Source organism: Lasioglossum baleicum, chromosome 14, assembly GCF_051020765.1.
Source record: "Lasioglossum baleicum chromosome 14, iyLasBale1, whole genome shotgun sequence".
Classification (NCBI taxonomy): Eukaryota; Metazoa; Arthropoda; class Insecta; order Hymenoptera; family Halictidae; genus Lasioglossum; species Lasioglossum baleicum.
The window spans coordinates 5,512,302-5,528,445 of record NC_134942.1 but is presented as its reverse complement, the minus strand read 5'-3'; the positions used below and the strand labels follow the sequence as shown (position 1 = coordinate 5,528,445).

The 16,144-nt window shown below is 45.8% G+C and overlaps 3 protein-coding genes across 4 annotated transcripts; 1 reads left to right on the top strand and 2 right to left on the bottom strand.

Moving 5' to 3' along the window:
* Positions 1-104: 104 nt before the first annotated feature.
* Positions 105-3,890, bottom strand: LOC143215523 (CAPA peptides). 2 transcript variants are annotated; one of them, XM_076437689.1, is made up of 4 exons: positions 3,694-3,890; positions 2,554-2,814; positions 1,832-1,955; positions 105-986 (listed from the first exon to the last, which is right to left on the bottom strand). In XM_076437689.1, the coding sequence occupies exons 1-4, from the start codon at positions 3,755-3,757 to the stop codon at positions 974-976; spliced, it is 462 nt and encodes a 153-aa protein (XP_076293804.1). In that variant the 5' UTR covers positions 3,758-3,890; the 3' UTR covers positions 105-973. The 2 variants fall into 2 exon arrangements, with proteins under 2 accessions (XP_076293804.1, XP_076293803.1); XM_076437688.1 differs by having other exon boundaries at positions 112-986; positions 1,836-1,955.
* A 6,878-nt stretch (positions 3,891-10,768) lies between these two features.
* On the bottom strand, positions 10,769-14,161 carry LOC143215979 (WD repeat-containing protein 18). The gene has a single exon (XM_076438646.1). The coding sequence runs from the start codon at positions 13,199-13,201 to the stop codon at positions 11,888-11,890; it is 1,314 nt and encodes a 437-aa protein (XP_076294761.1). The 5' UTR covers positions 13,202-14,161; the 3' UTR covers positions 10,769-11,887.
* Positions 13,626-15,865, top strand: LOC143215981 (uncharacterized). The gene is made up of 7 exons (XM_076438651.1): positions 13,626-13,746; positions 13,874-14,060; positions 14,131-14,296; positions 14,373-14,590; positions 14,665-14,832; positions 14,900-15,078; positions 15,143-15,865. The coding sequence occupies exons 2-7, from the start codon at positions 13,951-13,953 to the stop codon at positions 15,280-15,282; spliced, it is 981 nt and encodes a 326-aa protein (XP_076294766.1). The 5' UTR covers positions 13,626-13,746; positions 13,874-13,950; the 3' UTR covers positions 15,283-15,865.
* The last annotated feature ends 279 nt before the right edge of the window (positions 15,866-16,144 follow it).

The window sequence follows — 16,144 nt, the reverse complement described above, 5'->3', positions numbered from 1 at the left end:
ACTAATTTTATAACAGAAGACATTTTTAACTGATTGCTTGAAATTTTGGGGAAAAATATTATGAATCGTTTAACTGGACCCGGTATTTCATGGAGAACCAGGAAAAAAATTATTTTCTCCTTTATAGTGCATTTTAATATAAGCGTGGTTTTTACAAAATTTTTTTTATACAAAATTTTAGAAGCTCAAGTGACCCTGCAATTTAATAAATTTTCCCTATCCCATTGGGATGCAAATAAAAACTTGATGCAAGGTTCAAAAAGTGATCCAAGGTACAATTTATTAGATTATCAGTTTATTCATTTTTGTCGGGGTTAGAGAATTGAACGGGTTCTTTATTTCCGAAAACCGTATGGATATCGGGATGGCGCATAATCTCGCAGAGTGGGGACGTTCTATAAGTGAAACGGAATTCTACGGTGCTCGATCACCGTCCGTTTTCCAATTCGTGGGGAACGCTCGAGAATTTCGGCTGGGCTGATAGCAATTGCTAAATGTACATATATTCGCATCGCGGAGGGAACTCAAGTGGAGGAAGTATTCGAGGAGGAATAGGAGTGCCGTGGATCGAGCGTGGGTAGTTGCCATGCTCGGAGGAAAGAAAACGTAATTCCACGAGCCTTTATCCGTTCGTACGTCCGGGACGTTCGGACGATTTTCGCTGACAAAGGGGGCAATAAAAGCTCGTGAAATCACGTTTCCCCGCGGGCCGATACAGAGAAAGGAAGCGAGAGAGAGAGAGAGATCGATCGTGGATATTCGTGCACAGAGAATCTATTTGCAGCTTTCTGTACAATGTTAATATTGTGCGTCACTGGCGCGGATCAACGAAGGCTGTGCGGAGACGAGCTGTATGCGCCGGTGAACTCTCTCAGTGTCGGATTGGCCTGTGTCGAAGATTGTTCGTCAGCAAGCTTGTTAGAATTCGGTCTCGCGTCCCAGTCTAGGCGTGTAGTCGTTCAGGGCCAGCTGACTATTCCGAGGACCTGCAAGCAGTCATCGAAAACCTGTCAAGGGGCCCTGCCACATAATTCCCTGTTTGGCGGGGCTGTATATTCTTTCAGAGACAAAAATTACACCGGGTCCTACGTGCAGGATATTTCAAGCTGCAACAAACAGAAAGTGCTCCAATCCAAAAGATTGGTCTCATTTTCGCGCAGATTCGACTGCAGCAAGCTTGCCCGTGATTCGTTCCTTCTGAAAAAATGTGCGCACCTTCCCGAACGGCAAATAAAAGTGTACATGTAAGCTTGGCGACGAAGGGTTGTCGGGGCTGCGCGGTAAAAAAATATCGTAAATTGGAGCTTGGAGCAAATCACGCGTCGCCGAGAAGAAAGAATTTCGGACGGTTCGCGGCGGTTTTGGTTGATCGGCTCGCGAGAAATACGAGCGGCGCGAGAGTAAAAATGAAATTGGCATTTGGATCGAGTCGGGTCGCATCAACAGAACATTCTCGATACACGTCCGCACTTTCGCTCCCGGATCACGTATCAACGGGATAGATTTTCACGCGGCCACCCCCGTGGCCCCCGCCCGCGCCGAAAAAAAGACACTTCGTGACGAGCTGCATGGCTTTTACAGCGCTGATACGAGAGAGAGAAAAAATATATATAGAGAGAGAGAGAGAGCGGAGAGATAGCAGATAAATGATCGCCGCGATATCCCGACAGAGGATACATTAGCGGAACGGCGCGGCGGCCCGTGCTCTCGCGCGATGCGTGAGAATTTATCAAACGCGGCCCACGGTCTAGTCGATCCTTCAAATTCGACGAGCGCATTTGCAATTCCATCGCAAATGCCCCGGATTCGCAGCACGCGGATCATACTATACCTGCCTTGAGCACCGGCGAACATCGGCCTCGGCTCATCGATCTTCTGCAACGGACGATACTCCCGAGGACGATCCAGGATCCATTGGTCCCGCACGTTCTTGTTCCTCGTTCTTCCTTGGTAACCTGGCACAATATTATTGACTGAACCACTTCATTCCCAACGATCGTTCATCCACATATCCCCGCGGTTCTCTCCGGCAAACGGTAATCTATCTTCGAGCCAGCGATCTCGTCCGCGAAAATCGCCATTTGTCTTTCTACCCGGAATTTGTTCTACGATCTTCGCCGGCAATCGTTACTTCGTTATCGAAATATCCGACTCCGTTCGGCAAACCGCGATTTATCACGCTCGAAATCATGCGGTTCAGTTTCACGCCCGGGATTTATCTTATTTTAACACACACTATGATCTACGTTCGGTTTGCAAATTGTTATTCATTTTTATCTTCATGTCCAGTATTTGTCTCTAGAACCGGAATATATTTTCATATATTCAGAATCGACCGCGGAATCAATCTTCATAATTTGTCGTCCCCCGTAACTCGAGATCTCGGCTCCCCTAACCGCAATTCTAGTCGCCGACTTTAGATTCAGAGATCTTGTAAAAAAAGAAAAATAACGAACTTTCACCGACGCCGAATCGAACCCTCGTAATCCCGAACTTTTATTCCCGGATTCAGGGAAATGATCATAAGGATCGGAACACGGTCGGTCGGTTCACCTTCGTAATCCTGATCGAGCGCGGCATCCAGCTCCAGGTCGCGCACGTTGTAAAATTGAAGATCCCCGTCGTTCTCCGGATCACGGTAGCGGTTGAAATTAACATTCGAAGTTGGTAGATCGGATCGACCGACTCTCGGGTACTGCACCAATCCGGCGGCCCGCTCGGATCTTGGTCCCAGCATCTCCGCGTTCCGACCGACTCTGGGGATCGATATCAAGCCCGATGTCCGTCTAACGTTTGCCTTCAACTTTTCTGCCTCTGGAAGATTAAAAGCTTGATCGAAGATACACGATCGATCAATGTTACGAGGGATCAATGAACGGGGATCCGAGCGAATGGAAGCTTAGATGCACTGCTTCCTGATGGTTTTCGAGTTAAATCAGCCTGATTGTACACAGCCGGTGAAATTAGACAGAATCAAGGGTACATGCTTGATTTTAATGAGACTCCCTCGGGATCAAACGAAATTCGATGCACTCGATTAGATCGCGACGCGAACGCGTTAGGCTAAATCTTAATGGCTTTCGCGATTGAATTAGCTGAATTATGCAATTGATTAAATTCTCGACTTGTACGACAAGCTGAATATCTTGTCGGAATTTGAGAAGCACCGAGTTCTTGATTTCGATGAGAATTGTTTGCAGCTTCAGGGATAAATAAAGTTCGGCGATCTTGATTACACGGTGGGAAAACCGCGCGAAACAGGGGCTCGAACGGGAAGCAAATAGAAGGTTCACTGGTTGCAATCTATCGGCAGCCTGTGGCCGATGGTTGCAGGCTCTCGGGCGGTAGTCGCGATCCCGGTATAACGAGGGAACATTGTTCGCGAAGAAAAAGGGGCCGTAGCACCGCGGCAGTGAACAAGGTTGACAAAAGAAGCGTGGTAAAGAAGAGAGCCGAGCGCTCGGAAGGAAAAAGACGCCACACGCGAGCAGCCAAATAGTGGAAAGTTTCGGTTACAGAAAGAAAAGCGTGGCTCGGTGGCGGTGGCGGCTAAAGGAAAAACAGCGTGTATGGATAGCGGAGAGAGAGAGTGAGAGGGAGCGAGTTTTTTCTCGTGCAACGAACCGCGAAACCGGTGAAAAATATGACAGCGTGTGGATCGGGCGTAAAGGATCGGTCGGTGGCTTCACTTACGGCTCAGAGAAGTTGAAAATATTAGAACGGCCAGGACTACAAACAGGTGATTTGTGTTTCTCATTGCGGCGGCGTTTCGTACGGGTCCCGTCGGTCCGGCCAGCTCTTTCCGGTGTCGAGGATCAAAATTCGATGAACCGATGTGCCACGGAGATCGAACCTGCACTGAATACCTCCAGGTAGCCGCCGTCTGATTTTATACCTTGCGCCACGACCGGCTATGGGGGCTGGCCACCCCTCTGCACCCGTTAGCTCCGTTAGCCTCGCATGGGGGAGGCTTCAACCCTCTCGATTCGTATTCCCCATCTCGCATTCAGCCCCGGCACCACCCGCCGCGGCGTCATTCTCATTCACGCGATCGGCTATGGTTATTCGACGCGGGAACCGATGACTCTGTTCGACACCGACACGTTTCAATCGCCCGTGATAAGGAGCGTGATTTCCAATACCTACAGCCGAATCGATTCTAAGATTTCTCGCGTTACACGAGCAAGACCACGTGCAAATCTAGGCACTTTCTCCGTTGCTGGTCTTTTTCATACAAGATTGAATCTTATTGTAAAATGTATAATATAATTTCAGTGATTGGTTCAGTGTTAAATGATCATCAACGTTTCGTCCAAAATGGCCCACGTTCAAAGTGTTGTAACTTCATCAGAAAACGACGTCGAACATTCGCTCTGGTTTCATTTTAACGGTTGAGACTCCCACTTTCGAGACCCATTGTTCGTTTTTCTCAACAAAATTTTCCGTACTACGTAACGGGAGAGAAAAATTACATACCTTTTTGTTTCGAAAGTTTTGCAATTTCGTACGCTCGTGTAGACGTTAATAAATTTTTCTGATTAGTGAAACCAATATAGATTCGAAGAGCGGAGTCTCGTCTGTGAAATGAGCTGTACGATTCTTTTCCAAGTTGTGGTTGATCGTCGAACGAAACGTGAAGTCATCATTGTCTTAAAGATTGGAGTCTACTCTGCTGTAACGACACCGCAAAATCTGGCCTAAATCAATTCGAGTGAAGCTAGTCTCGTTATTAAATGGCCGAGGCTTAGCACGCCCTTCGTTTTAGTTTGTTAGGTGTCTAGTACAGGCTGCCGCGGCTCAGCAGCGTCGAAATGGTATAAGGCGAACGGACTTTCTTTTATTAAGTGTCAACGGAATGGACTATCAATTTCTCCGACGCGAGAGTCGTGATCCTTTCGCCGGTAATTATAGTTTACCGGCGCGGGATCGTAAAGCCCGTTTTCATTGCGCGAGCCGCTAACGAAGGATAAACTTTTTGTTTACGGTCGCGCTACCCTGTGAAATAATTGTATCGGTGGAAGTTTCACAGTTTCGGGACGGCGGTAATGTATCGTTCCGACTTTAACGGGCTCTCGGCCGCGTAACTTTCCGGGAATTAAGTATTTCTGATAGTTCCGAGCGGCTTTCTGTCGTTCGCGAAATAGTTTTCCGACTGTTACAGTCCTCCCTGCCGGCCCGGAATTAAGAATCTCCAGTTTTGCGGTTGATATTTGAAAACCGTCGACCGTCGCACGTAGAATATTTTCGAAATTGTCGGAACACCCCGGAAAAATAAACCGTCGAACGTGCGCTCTAGCGCGGAAAAAATATCGAATCCGCGGGTCGCGCGTTCCGATTTAATTATTCATTACGAACGTTAAAGAATTATTGCGTTACGTTGGCGAACGAGAATGACTGTGTTCCCGGCGAGCGAGCAACGCTCGACAAAGTTGATGATAGCAACAGCTCTAGCGTTCTGTCCCGGATGCGAAACTTTTTAACGTCGAGCAATAATTATAACTTCGCCCCTGTCGCGCCCCGGGAACACCGAACGCGTTTCATTTTCGTCGGAGAGGAAAAAAAATGAATTATATAATACATATGTATACATGTAGATGGAGAGCGTAGGGATGGAATTGGCGTGCCGCGAAACAGAATATCGATCGAGAAATCAATTCGGCCCTAACTCGCAATTTATATCGGGTACGAAACTCATTCCCACAGTTCCGTGTCATTGCATTAAATACAGAGGAGCCGGGGCGGTTTCTGTTAATTGCAAAATACGATTTATAGGGAGGGTCGAACAATTTTGGTAAACATTAATTGCTGTCCCAGTTGTTTGCGCCGGGACAGCTTGGCCCTTTCATTAGCGAAGGCGGAACGTCAAACGCTATCGCTGACAGAGCTCCCGAAATCGGCTTGGCAAATCTATTTCCGAGTCTTGCGAGCACTATACTGTTGCGTGACTCAGTACATCAGTCGTCTAGTCTCGAGAATCAATTTTTCATATTTTTAAAATTGCTTCGACAGGTACACGCACCACTCTGCCTAGATCGAGGGCCACTAAGCCACGCCCACCAAGGCCACGCCTACTTTCAGAGCTAACGGCGCTCCTTGCTGTGTGTTCAACCCGTGTTAGAAGCTCCAAAGAGCAACCTCCCTGGTAATCTACCAATGAAGGTCTTTTTACACAATAATTATAGTGGACACGTGTTCTTCGATCCCTCGAAGAACGTAGGCACGCGCCATTTAGGACAATTGTAACGATTATTTATCATAATCTAAGCCCGCGGAGGCGCGTGTTATGAGAGCCGACGGCGTACGCAGATTTATAAATACGTGATGCGATCATAACGGCACAGATTATGCGGCATTACCCAGCCGCTCGTGTGATACTATGCGCGCGACACACGGAGATACTTTAATCCGCGAAACACGACACCGTGTTGCACATTTTTCCGGGCAAACACGGATCCCCGATATCCCTATCTGAGTAAATTTCGCTGTGAACTTTTACGAAGGGCCATTCCGAAATGAAAGCGGCGCGATTCCGCAGCAGAACGAGATGCATCTCGTGTGCATCGGCCATCTCCGCGGAAGCGACCGGTGATTTTCCATTAAAAAAGTTCATTTTTCCATCCATTTGCAAATTCCAGATGCTGCATCAACTTTCTACATTTTTTGTTTCCCGCGAGCGTCGGAATTTTTAACGTTCCGGGAAAACTGAACGTTTCCGATCGAACACGGTTCCCACCCCGTTGTCATTAACAGGTGAACGAACGATTCCGGTTCTGGTTACGCGCGGACATGAGTTAACGGCGTTCCGGTTTTCAATTTTAGCCGACCGAAAAATTCCCAGTACACCGTTCCGCTACATGTAGTTTGGACGTTGTTACGGCGCAGCGTGAGAAACAACGCTGTAAAATCTGTTCTTATTCCGGCCGGAGAAAACTCCAAGACGCTGGGGAACAGCTTCGAAAACGGGAAATCCCCTTAATCCGGTGGCGCGGTTTACAATGTTGTGTAACTCCCCGGTATAACGCGACCGGACGGTCCCGATTGGTTTGCGTTATCCGGGCGCCGTATCGTATCCAGGGTTTGCGTCGGTGTTTTGCATGGGAGCAGACGCCAAGGTTATTTTGCATGATACAAAGAGGAGCCCGGAGTACCGAACGCTATCGATCCGACCGTGGACATCCTCTTCGCTGTATCCTCTTTCGTGTAATAATACTTCTCCTATTCGGTATCAGACCCATCGATATCCGCAGATTCTTCGAGCACTCGTATAATAAAAATATAAAAACGGACGATCAATATGTAACGAGGGCCTCCTCTTTCTCTGTCTCTTCCATCCCCGAGGGGATAGAGAAACAGACGAAAGATTCAACGCCGGGGTCATCAATTCCTTTCAGCCCGGGCGCAATTCCCATGCAAACTTTTCTATCCGAGGCGGACCAGTCCCGAGCCTAATTTAATTTCCAACGTACGGGACGGTTTCGTAAACGGCTCATTTGCATTCATTCGCGAGGCGTGGCGTGTCTCATTTAAATACAAAGGAGCCGAGGACACACCGTGATACACCGCCATATTTAACGTTTAAGATCGATCATCCCCCCGTTACGTTTTAATTAAGTGAGACGTGGTAGCGCGCAAGAGAAGAAGCGAGAAACGAGTGCCCGACTCTCTCTTCCTCTCCGGAGGGATGGTGTTTGAAGGAGTTATCCGGTGTGTCCGCCTCGAATAATATTGCCCTGGGCGCACGCGCTTCATTAACATTGTTTAGACGAGAGAAAATTTCCCACTTCTTGCTCGCCGAGAATTTCGCAAATATTATATTCAATAGAGGGGGACCGTCCATCTCGGGGGAGCTTGGACTAGACACGGCCAACTTCCTTGCTCGCTTACCTTCCCTCTCGTTGTTCAACCCCTGCAACCTCTGCCTTCACTACTTCTCTCTCTCCCTCGTGGAACAGTCCGCGCGCCATTTAAACGGCCATCTTCTCGTTTTTTCTTCTCCGCGAAAGTACGACCAGCTCACAAATCATTCCGTTAGGCACAATGAAAAGTTTCGCCTGACGTTGGCAAAGTATCCTATAACTGGAGCTTGCAAGCACATAATGAAACAAATTTATGAGATGCTAAACTTGTCCCCCCTCCCCCTCTCCTACTCCACGGAATTCTATTCTTCCGGCGAAACGCCGTTTCCTGTCGCTCCGACAGGAGTACACGAAGAAAAAACAGAAGGTTAATTTAAACTCGTCGAAACTGGTTTTACTTGCAAGCTCTTTGATTATCTTCTCAGTGTTCCTCTCAGCATTCCTGAGACCTCAAGGAATATTATATCGCTGTACTTTGCATTTACAAGACCATTGAAATAGTCATTGATCCGTTGCGTTCCCGAAGACCAGTGGAATTGTTCTCTTGCATTCTCTGTGAGCCTTTAGGATTGTTTGAATTCTTGTAATTGTACCCTTACCACTTTCTTCTAATGGCCCTAAGAATGTTGCATTTGAACAACTTGGAGGGTAAGAGATTTTTTAATTATAATATCTATCCTGACTATAGGGTTAAGTGCCAAAATATGGTGGAGTCGCCTATTATGGCGCTACTTTATATCTTGTAAAGGAAAAGTCGCACTCTAAGGAGAAAATCCTCAAACAATAATTTACCATGTTTACTCAACATTGTGCAGTGTATTCGCACCATTCTATAGATTTTAGTATCGATCCTCCGCCAGTTGTCTCCACGTCTTGAATAATTTTGTGGTTAGATTTTCGATAGTATCTTTTTCGAAGAAGGTAAGTAATTTTGAAATGTTTGAACATATCTGTAGTTTCAACTTATTTATATGAAGGGGAAACCATACCCTCTTTGTCAGTAGCTAGTATTGTCAGTCCAAGTGGAGTTCCCAATATGGCACTACCAGCGGTTTCCTAATATGGGTATAGCTATTGACATTCTTGGTGTGGGTGCCGAATATGCCACCAGGTGTCATATTAGGGACTCAAGGTGTACCATATTAAGAACCCCTTTCGCTGGAACCTGCAAATGACACACCACAAACAAAAATATTTTCCCCAAGCTGTATTAATTTTTGAACAAACTTGACCCCAGAATCTTATAGAAAGGAAATGCATCTACAACTGGTAATGTTTTGGTCGAAAGAGAGCATTCTAAAATAATCAAAAAATGACATCAACAAAAAGTGGTTCACATATATGGGCACTTTACCTTATTAAGTGCTCTAATTATTCGCAATTGACTGAGAAAAATCTGGCGGTCGCCCATCCTGCCCGGTACCAACGACGTCTGTTGTTTAACTTGGAATACCATGTGGCTAACCACACTACGAGCTACCCACGACCCACGACCTGTCGGAACTCTATTACGGCGATATTTGGTACATCCAGAACTATTTACGTTCCAAGAAACCTTCCTCCGTGCGAGTATATCATTTCGAAATTATTTTCCCAGACAAGACACGAAAATTTCAACTATTTTTAACCAGAAGTTTCAAGTGACGCTCCACAGGGATCCGATGGTGCGGCACACCGCCCCCTCCGCCGTTGGATTTCAATTCCACGCGTTTTATACATCGTTCGCGGCGTTATTATCGTGCTGCGAACATTATTTCATTCTGGCGAGCGACGGTTCGCGGCGAAACATTCGATCCAGTGAAGTGAATCGGTCGTTTTCCCAATTACCGTGCGCGGATTTCATTTTTGTAACGTGATTACGCGCCCCGGTAAAATACGGCCGGCTGTTTGTAAAGCTACCAGCGCGACGGCGGGTTCCCCGCGATTCCCAGATGGAAAATTGCGCGATGTGAATATCGCGACCGTGACTGATACCAGTCGAATAATTAATCCGATTCCTCCGACGCACCGACCGAAAAAGAAACCGCGCGTTTCTTAATGGAGCTCGACAACCGGCGGAATGAAATTGTAAATCTCGAGAACCGCTGCTTCATTAAAATATAATCGTTGCTTCCTACGCTCGGTTACATTCTTCTTAGTACGAAGATTTCGCAGTTTCATCCTGGAGATCCCTATTTCACATGTATTAAAGACACGAGTACACGTACAGTGAGTAACAAAAGTATTTGAACGCCCTTTAAAACAGAATAACTTTTTTATAATTGTACCAAACGACCTGACTTTTTATAATCAATTAGAAGCATTGGTTTACGACATGATATGCAATGATTTTCCAAAAATTGTAATTTACAAGGTTACATGCAAATAAAAGGCATTTTTTAAAACTTTTTTTGGGATCTTAATGAAAGTTTAAAATATATCTTTTAACATAGATCTTTTCAATTTTCATTAAGGACTCAAATAAAAAAGTTTTAGAAAATGCCTTTTTTTGCATGTAACCTTGTAAATTACAATTTTTGGGAAATCTTTTCTGCGCATCATTTCATAAACCAATACTTCTAAGTGATTATAAAAAATCAGATCGTTTGGTACAATCATAAAAAAGTTATTCTGTTTTAAAGGGCGTTCGAATACTTTCGTTACCGACTGTATATTTCACGTACACGCACTCCAGTACGTGTCATTTTAAGTACGCGTGCACTAGTTCGCGTATATTTGAATATACGTGTATTAACATATCCGCATTTTAATTTTATTAATATCCGAGAATTGCAGAACCCGCAATGAAATATTTAAACATACCAGCAACGTCAGTTGCATCCGAAAGATGTTTCTCAACTGCTGGGACTGTTTCCAGAAAATGTAAATGTTAGCGTATTTGTATCAAAACAGACAATTTATTGAATAAACCAATAACCGCGGAATTTGTGAAACCACAGTCTCGATACAGAAATTAATATTGGTGTTCTAAAAATTATACAAATTGAAATAAGGACGCTTTAATCCACGTGTATCCGTGTACTTAAAATGACACGCACTAAAGTACGTGTATGTAAATACACGTACATATGTATACGAGTGTATATTATTAACTATTTCATCCCTCGGTTATTACTACACAAAGATTGACCGTTGTTTCCCGATGCAAATTAAAAATCCCGCCTGTTTGAAGAAGCATCGACTGGCACCTTGAGTCTCGAAATAATAGTTTCTAATCCGTGCCGAGCGGAAGGGTGAACAATTGTCAGCTGCATCCGCGGTGCAAATAGTCCCCGTGACCAACTGTTTGCGATCGATTGTTCAGCAGATTCGACGCACGGTAAAATCGAGCGTATGCCTTATGCATCGGGAAGAAGGGGTAGAGGTAGCCCTTTGTTTCCCCTGGAATAACATCAACAGAGGTTGCGGGGTTGACATTACTCGGTCCACGTCGCTGTAAACTCCCTTGGACCTCCTTCCCAACCCCGGCAAAGAACATGATTCATTGATCGTCCTTAGAGACCGTTCCGGAGCCCCGATAGTCCTCGCAGGACAGCTCCTCAATTTTCGAGCGCGCAGATTCATAGTTAAACCCTTGCTTACCTAAACCTAAACACCCTGTGCCTTATTAAACGGAGGACCAACGGGATTTCTCTCAAGGTGACGCTTTATTATCAACTTCCAAAAATATGCATTTACATACAGTTTCTTCGCAAGTTTCGCAGACAATGTCGTCGTACCAAGTTTATTAAGAGTTCTTAACCAAGTACCACGTTTCGGGTAGAATTATCGATCTCCCTTGTAATCGGAGTTCTTATCGCAACTGTATCACAAGTTCGGGGACACTGTGTTGCTTGGGAAAGGGAATTTTCTTCTCTCTCTCGATACTTAACCGTCTTACAGTCTTATACGCTACCCTACATGTTTCCAACTTTCATTGCAAAAATCTTCCGCGGAATATTACAGGACGATGTGGTGAAAAGACGAAAGGATTCTCGCGACAACAGGTACTTTCTATTCCACTCAGGCTCTCGTCGTGAAAGCTGGCCAGCTCAAGGCTGTTCCTCGACGCAGATCCCGTTCGATCGTTCCTCGTCCTTGCCCAGGATCTGTTTCACGCTGTACCGATAAATGTCGGCGTTGATTCTCTTCAGCTTCTCGATCTCCTCCCTCATCTCGAGCAGCTTCCGGGAAGCATGGCCGTCCGACCCATTATCATTCCCCTCGTTCCCCACGTAGGACTCGAATCGCAGCATATCCGGCGCGATTTTATCCCTGGAGACCACCTGTACGATACTCTGCTTGCCGTCGACATCGTCCGCGATCCTCTGGAGATTAGCCACCGTCAATTTCGGTTGAAGATTCGCGACCCGGAAGTTCTCGTAGTTCTTCGCGAAGAACGCTGCGGTAATCGGTCCTTTGTGGTCGAAAGTCCTGAGGACCTGTCGACTGGGGACGTCCCAGAGAAGGACATCTCCGGACGTCGATCCGGAGAGGAGGTATCTCGCATCGACGGAGATCGACAGAGCGACGATCGTCGATTTATGACCTCGGAAAACAACCGTGGCCCCGGAGTCACCGTTCTCCCGCACCGTCACGTGCCGCTCGATGCCCCTAGGTGGCTCGTGGAGGTCGAACTTGTAAACACTGCCGTCGGTACAGCCGACGAAGAGATCGCTCTCGCGCGTGCTTAGGCGAACTGCGGTCAGAGGCACGTCGAAGACGAGCGTCAACAACAAACTGCCGCTGCCTGGCTCGTAGACGTTGCAGGTACGGTCGAGGGACACTGTGCACAGTCTGCCTCTAGAACCTGGGTGGCCAAAATGTAGATCCTTCACGGGTAAGGAATGGTGCGAGAAACCATGAAGAGGTGCAGCGCGTTGGTCGTTCAGAACACGGAACAGAGACCACACGAACACCAAGCCGTCTTCGGCTCCGCTGGCGAATAGAGAACCGTCACTGCTGAAGGACAGGCAGTTCACTGACTGGTAGTGCTGTGATAGATGTGCCAGCAGTCTACCGTTGCACACTTGCCACAAGAACAGCTTCTCCGAGATCGCTGCCACCATGTACGCGCCGTTCGGCGTGCATGATAAGGCGGTGACCTTGCCTGGTGTGGTCAGACGGAGGTTAGCGACCGGGTTAGGGCTGTTCAAAGGCCACACGTGGATCCTGGGTTTTGTTAAGTCTGCCCCGATGATGTAGCTGTCACCCAGAAGCTGAAGAGTGCCCTGCGCCAACGCGCCAGCGTGTTTGTACGCGGATAAAGCTGATCCCGTGCGAGAATCCCATACTGCTGCGCTCCAGTGTTCACCAGTGCTGTCGCTCGTCAGGATCACCTCCCTTGTGTCGGCGATCCGCGACATTTTCTTGTCCTTTTACCAGGAAATCGATGATGTTGTCAACTCCGCCTTCACATGACACTTTCAAATTTCCCGTGTCCACGTGCCGCTAGGTTAGATCCCTAGGTTAGGTCTCCGCCATGGACTGGCGCGATACTAGAGCCACCGTGAGCGCTCGGTTCTGCGTCCAACGTAACCCGCCAATCAGCTGACAAGAAAATATTCAGTTTTTGTTTAACACGTGGACCCCTTGTTGTTAATAATAATTAATACTGAGATAATTGTGGATTAATTCTTATGATTTCAGGTGTTTTCACCAGGGCAACCGGTTTTTGTTGAAGTTGAATTGTGGGTGTAACCTCGTGACTCGAAATGGCGACCACTCTCCGCTGAGAAGCATCCTTGTGGTTGTTTTTATGTACTATATTGTAGGAAATAAAGAATTAATTATGCACCCTTTATCTTCCTTTATTTATTGATGTCGGTTTCTTGTTGCTCGATGCGCGTTGCTCTATTTATATTGTTTGGTAAATATTTTGGATCGGCGCATCAACACGCGAATGGCTGAAGTTTGTATTACTCGCCTGACCTTGATCGTGATCGCATGACATAATTCTGCATTTTTAGAGAAACGTAGATTCTATTTAGTGACTCATAGTCTTCGCTAATTTGGTTATGTTATGTTTGATTGCTGAGGTGTTTGACACGATTTGCTGACAAAACCGGCGGGAAGGTGTTCGATCGCAAGGCACAACAGTGGTTTCTATTTTCTCATGGGCTTTATCGACGATGAATTGCAAGAAGTGTCAAAACTCTGTCAGAATGTTGTCGACGGTAGCCGCCTTGTCTCCTGTGTGCGCACAATGGTGCGAGTGGAAATAGCGTAAGTTCGCGGATGTTTTACAATTGCTTTGTGTATCCGTTTGTTTACGCGTGCCTTCGATCTCCCGCAGGAAAACAAAGTTTAAGACGATCGTTGCGTGCATCCAGTTCTCGAAGGACTATCCTCACAATCCGCTGTTGGTCGAACTGAAGAGTAAAACTCTGTCGTCGAAGCTGCTCGATGGATTAACCGAAGTTTGCGAGAAGGAATGCAAGAAACTCTTGGGCAAAGCACAGGTGAAATCATTTTCACATTTTTGTTCGTACAATGTTTGGGTGTTTCGAGTTAATTGCGTGGTTCCTCTTCCTTCAGGTGCTTCCCACGTTGAAGCTGATCCGTAACTTCATCGATAAGAATCCTTTGATTTGCTGCTACGATGAAATTTCTACCTTAAAGAAGATCTTGGAGAACGACGACGAGCTGAAGCTGAGGCAGACGCAGTCTTGTATTTTCCTAAAAATTCAACAGGGGCTATACTCTTTCAAGGCCAAGATTGACGTACCAGATGACTATCCGATTGATTGTGTGAAGTATGTGTAACCGATACATAGTGTTACATGAATGTACGTAAGCAAAAGCTAAAGCTTTGTTATGTTTGTTGTAGATTGGAAGATGCTGACACAAATTTCCCTCCATTGTTTACCCGCTACTTCTTGGGTCAAGGTAGAGAGCTAGGCAGACAGTGTGTGGAGCCACCATTAAACAAGCAATCACAGAAAGAGCCCTTTGCACCGTCACCATCGTTGAATATCGTTGCTTCCTTTCTTATAAGGTGATTACATAATTATTTCTTATTGGGTCTTATCGAGTCTTTATACTGATCTCTTTTGCTTGTTTAGGTCTGTGAAGAAGTTGCCGCAAGAACATTGTCAATCTTGCAAACAGAAATGTTTGCCGACAAATCCAGAGGAAGCGGAGACCAACGAGAATACAAATATGCATGTCGAGAGACTGTACTGTGGTCATTTGTTCCACTTGCATTGTCTTGTGAAATACATGAAGACTCCTCCATTCCATGGTAATAAAATACGTGTTAAATATCTGTTCTGTCTTGTAAAGAAACAATTTTGTTCTCCTCGCAGGGGGTAAGAAATGCCCAACTTGCGGAAAACGCATTTACCATGACAAATGGGCAATAAGCGACAAGCTTGCAGAGGATCGTTGGGCTCATCAGCAAGCCAGAGCGAGGGAACTAGCAGAAGTAGCCGACTTCTTCAATTGAAACGAAAGTTTCGATCAAAATGGCACAACTTCTGCCGCAAACGCGTTTGCCTTGAAAGGTCAGGCAGCGAGTAAATATAATTAATAACGTAAAAAGAAATTATCTGTAATTCAGCATGTTGGAACATTCGAGAGCGAATGTTCATAGGCCAGTCGGAGAGAAGGTATTTTTAATACCATAAAGTATATTACCTCGATTTACACCATGTTTCAATGGATTACGAACAGATTGCTTGATATGTGGTGCTAATATAAAACAGTTGATATCCGTCGTTTCTTTCACCTGTCCAAAATCGAGTTTTCGTACTAACACAATTAATTACGATATATTGCATTATTTTACATTGTAACAATTATATTGATTTAACAACTATGTATACGGTAATTAAGTTTTTATAGCGTTGTACAATCCGAGAATTCCACGAGAGAAACATAAACGTACATGGTAAGTTTTGTATCTGAATTTGTACCTCCGGGAAACTTGTACGATTTCTTTTATATTGTATGTGTAAAATAAGATGTGGGTTGAAAATCAGTGTTGGATCGCACAGTTCGAGGCAAATTAAATTGACAATTAATTCGTATGTATCGAGTGTACGTTGAGCCATCTTCGAACAGTTATCACGTTTATATTCTTCGTTGAAGAGTAAGTTAACTTAACTCTTTCCGTGCACCGTGTAGAGGACTATTTCCTGAAGCTGTCCAGTCCTGTTCTGCAGTCAATTCGCATTTTTCTCCACAAAAATCAGCAATTTCTTCGGGAGCGACCGCCTCCTCCGTTCAAGAAGCGCGCGAATTCGCGTCTCTTGGTTCCAGCGCCGCGCGCGGGAAAATTCAAACGCTTCAAACATTCGAACACAGTC

Bases quoted from the DNA above. Each gene is read 5' to 3' on its own strand.
- LOC143215523 (XM_076437688.1), bottom strand. From the start codon at position 3,757: ATGAGAAACACAAATCACCTGTTTGTAGTCCTGGCCGTTCTAATATTT. The intron at 2,815-3,693 runs GTAAGTGAAGCC...TTAATCTTCCAG, and splicing joins ATTTTCAACTTCTCTGAGCC to AGGCAGAAAAGTTGAAGGCA. The intron at 987-1,835 runs GCAGGTATAGTA...GACTGCTTGCAG, and splicing joins GATGTTCGCCGGTGCTCAAG to GTCCTCGGAATAGTCAGCTG.
- LOC143215979 (XM_076438646.1), bottom strand. From the start codon at position 13,201: ATGTCGCGGATCGCCGACACAAGGGAGGTGATCCTGACGAGCGACAGC.
- LOC143215981 (XM_076438651.1), top strand. From the start codon at position 13,951: ATGGGCTTTATCGACGATGAATTGCAAGAAGTGTCAAAACTCTGTCAG. The intron at 14,591-14,664 runs GTATGTGTAACC...TGTTTGTTGTAG, and splicing joins TATCCGATTGATTGTGTGAA to ATTGGAAGATGCTGACACAA. The intron at 15,079-15,142 runs GTAATAAAATAC...TTCTCCTCGCAG, and splicing joins GAAGACTCCTCCATTCCATG to GGGGTAAGAAATGCCCAACT.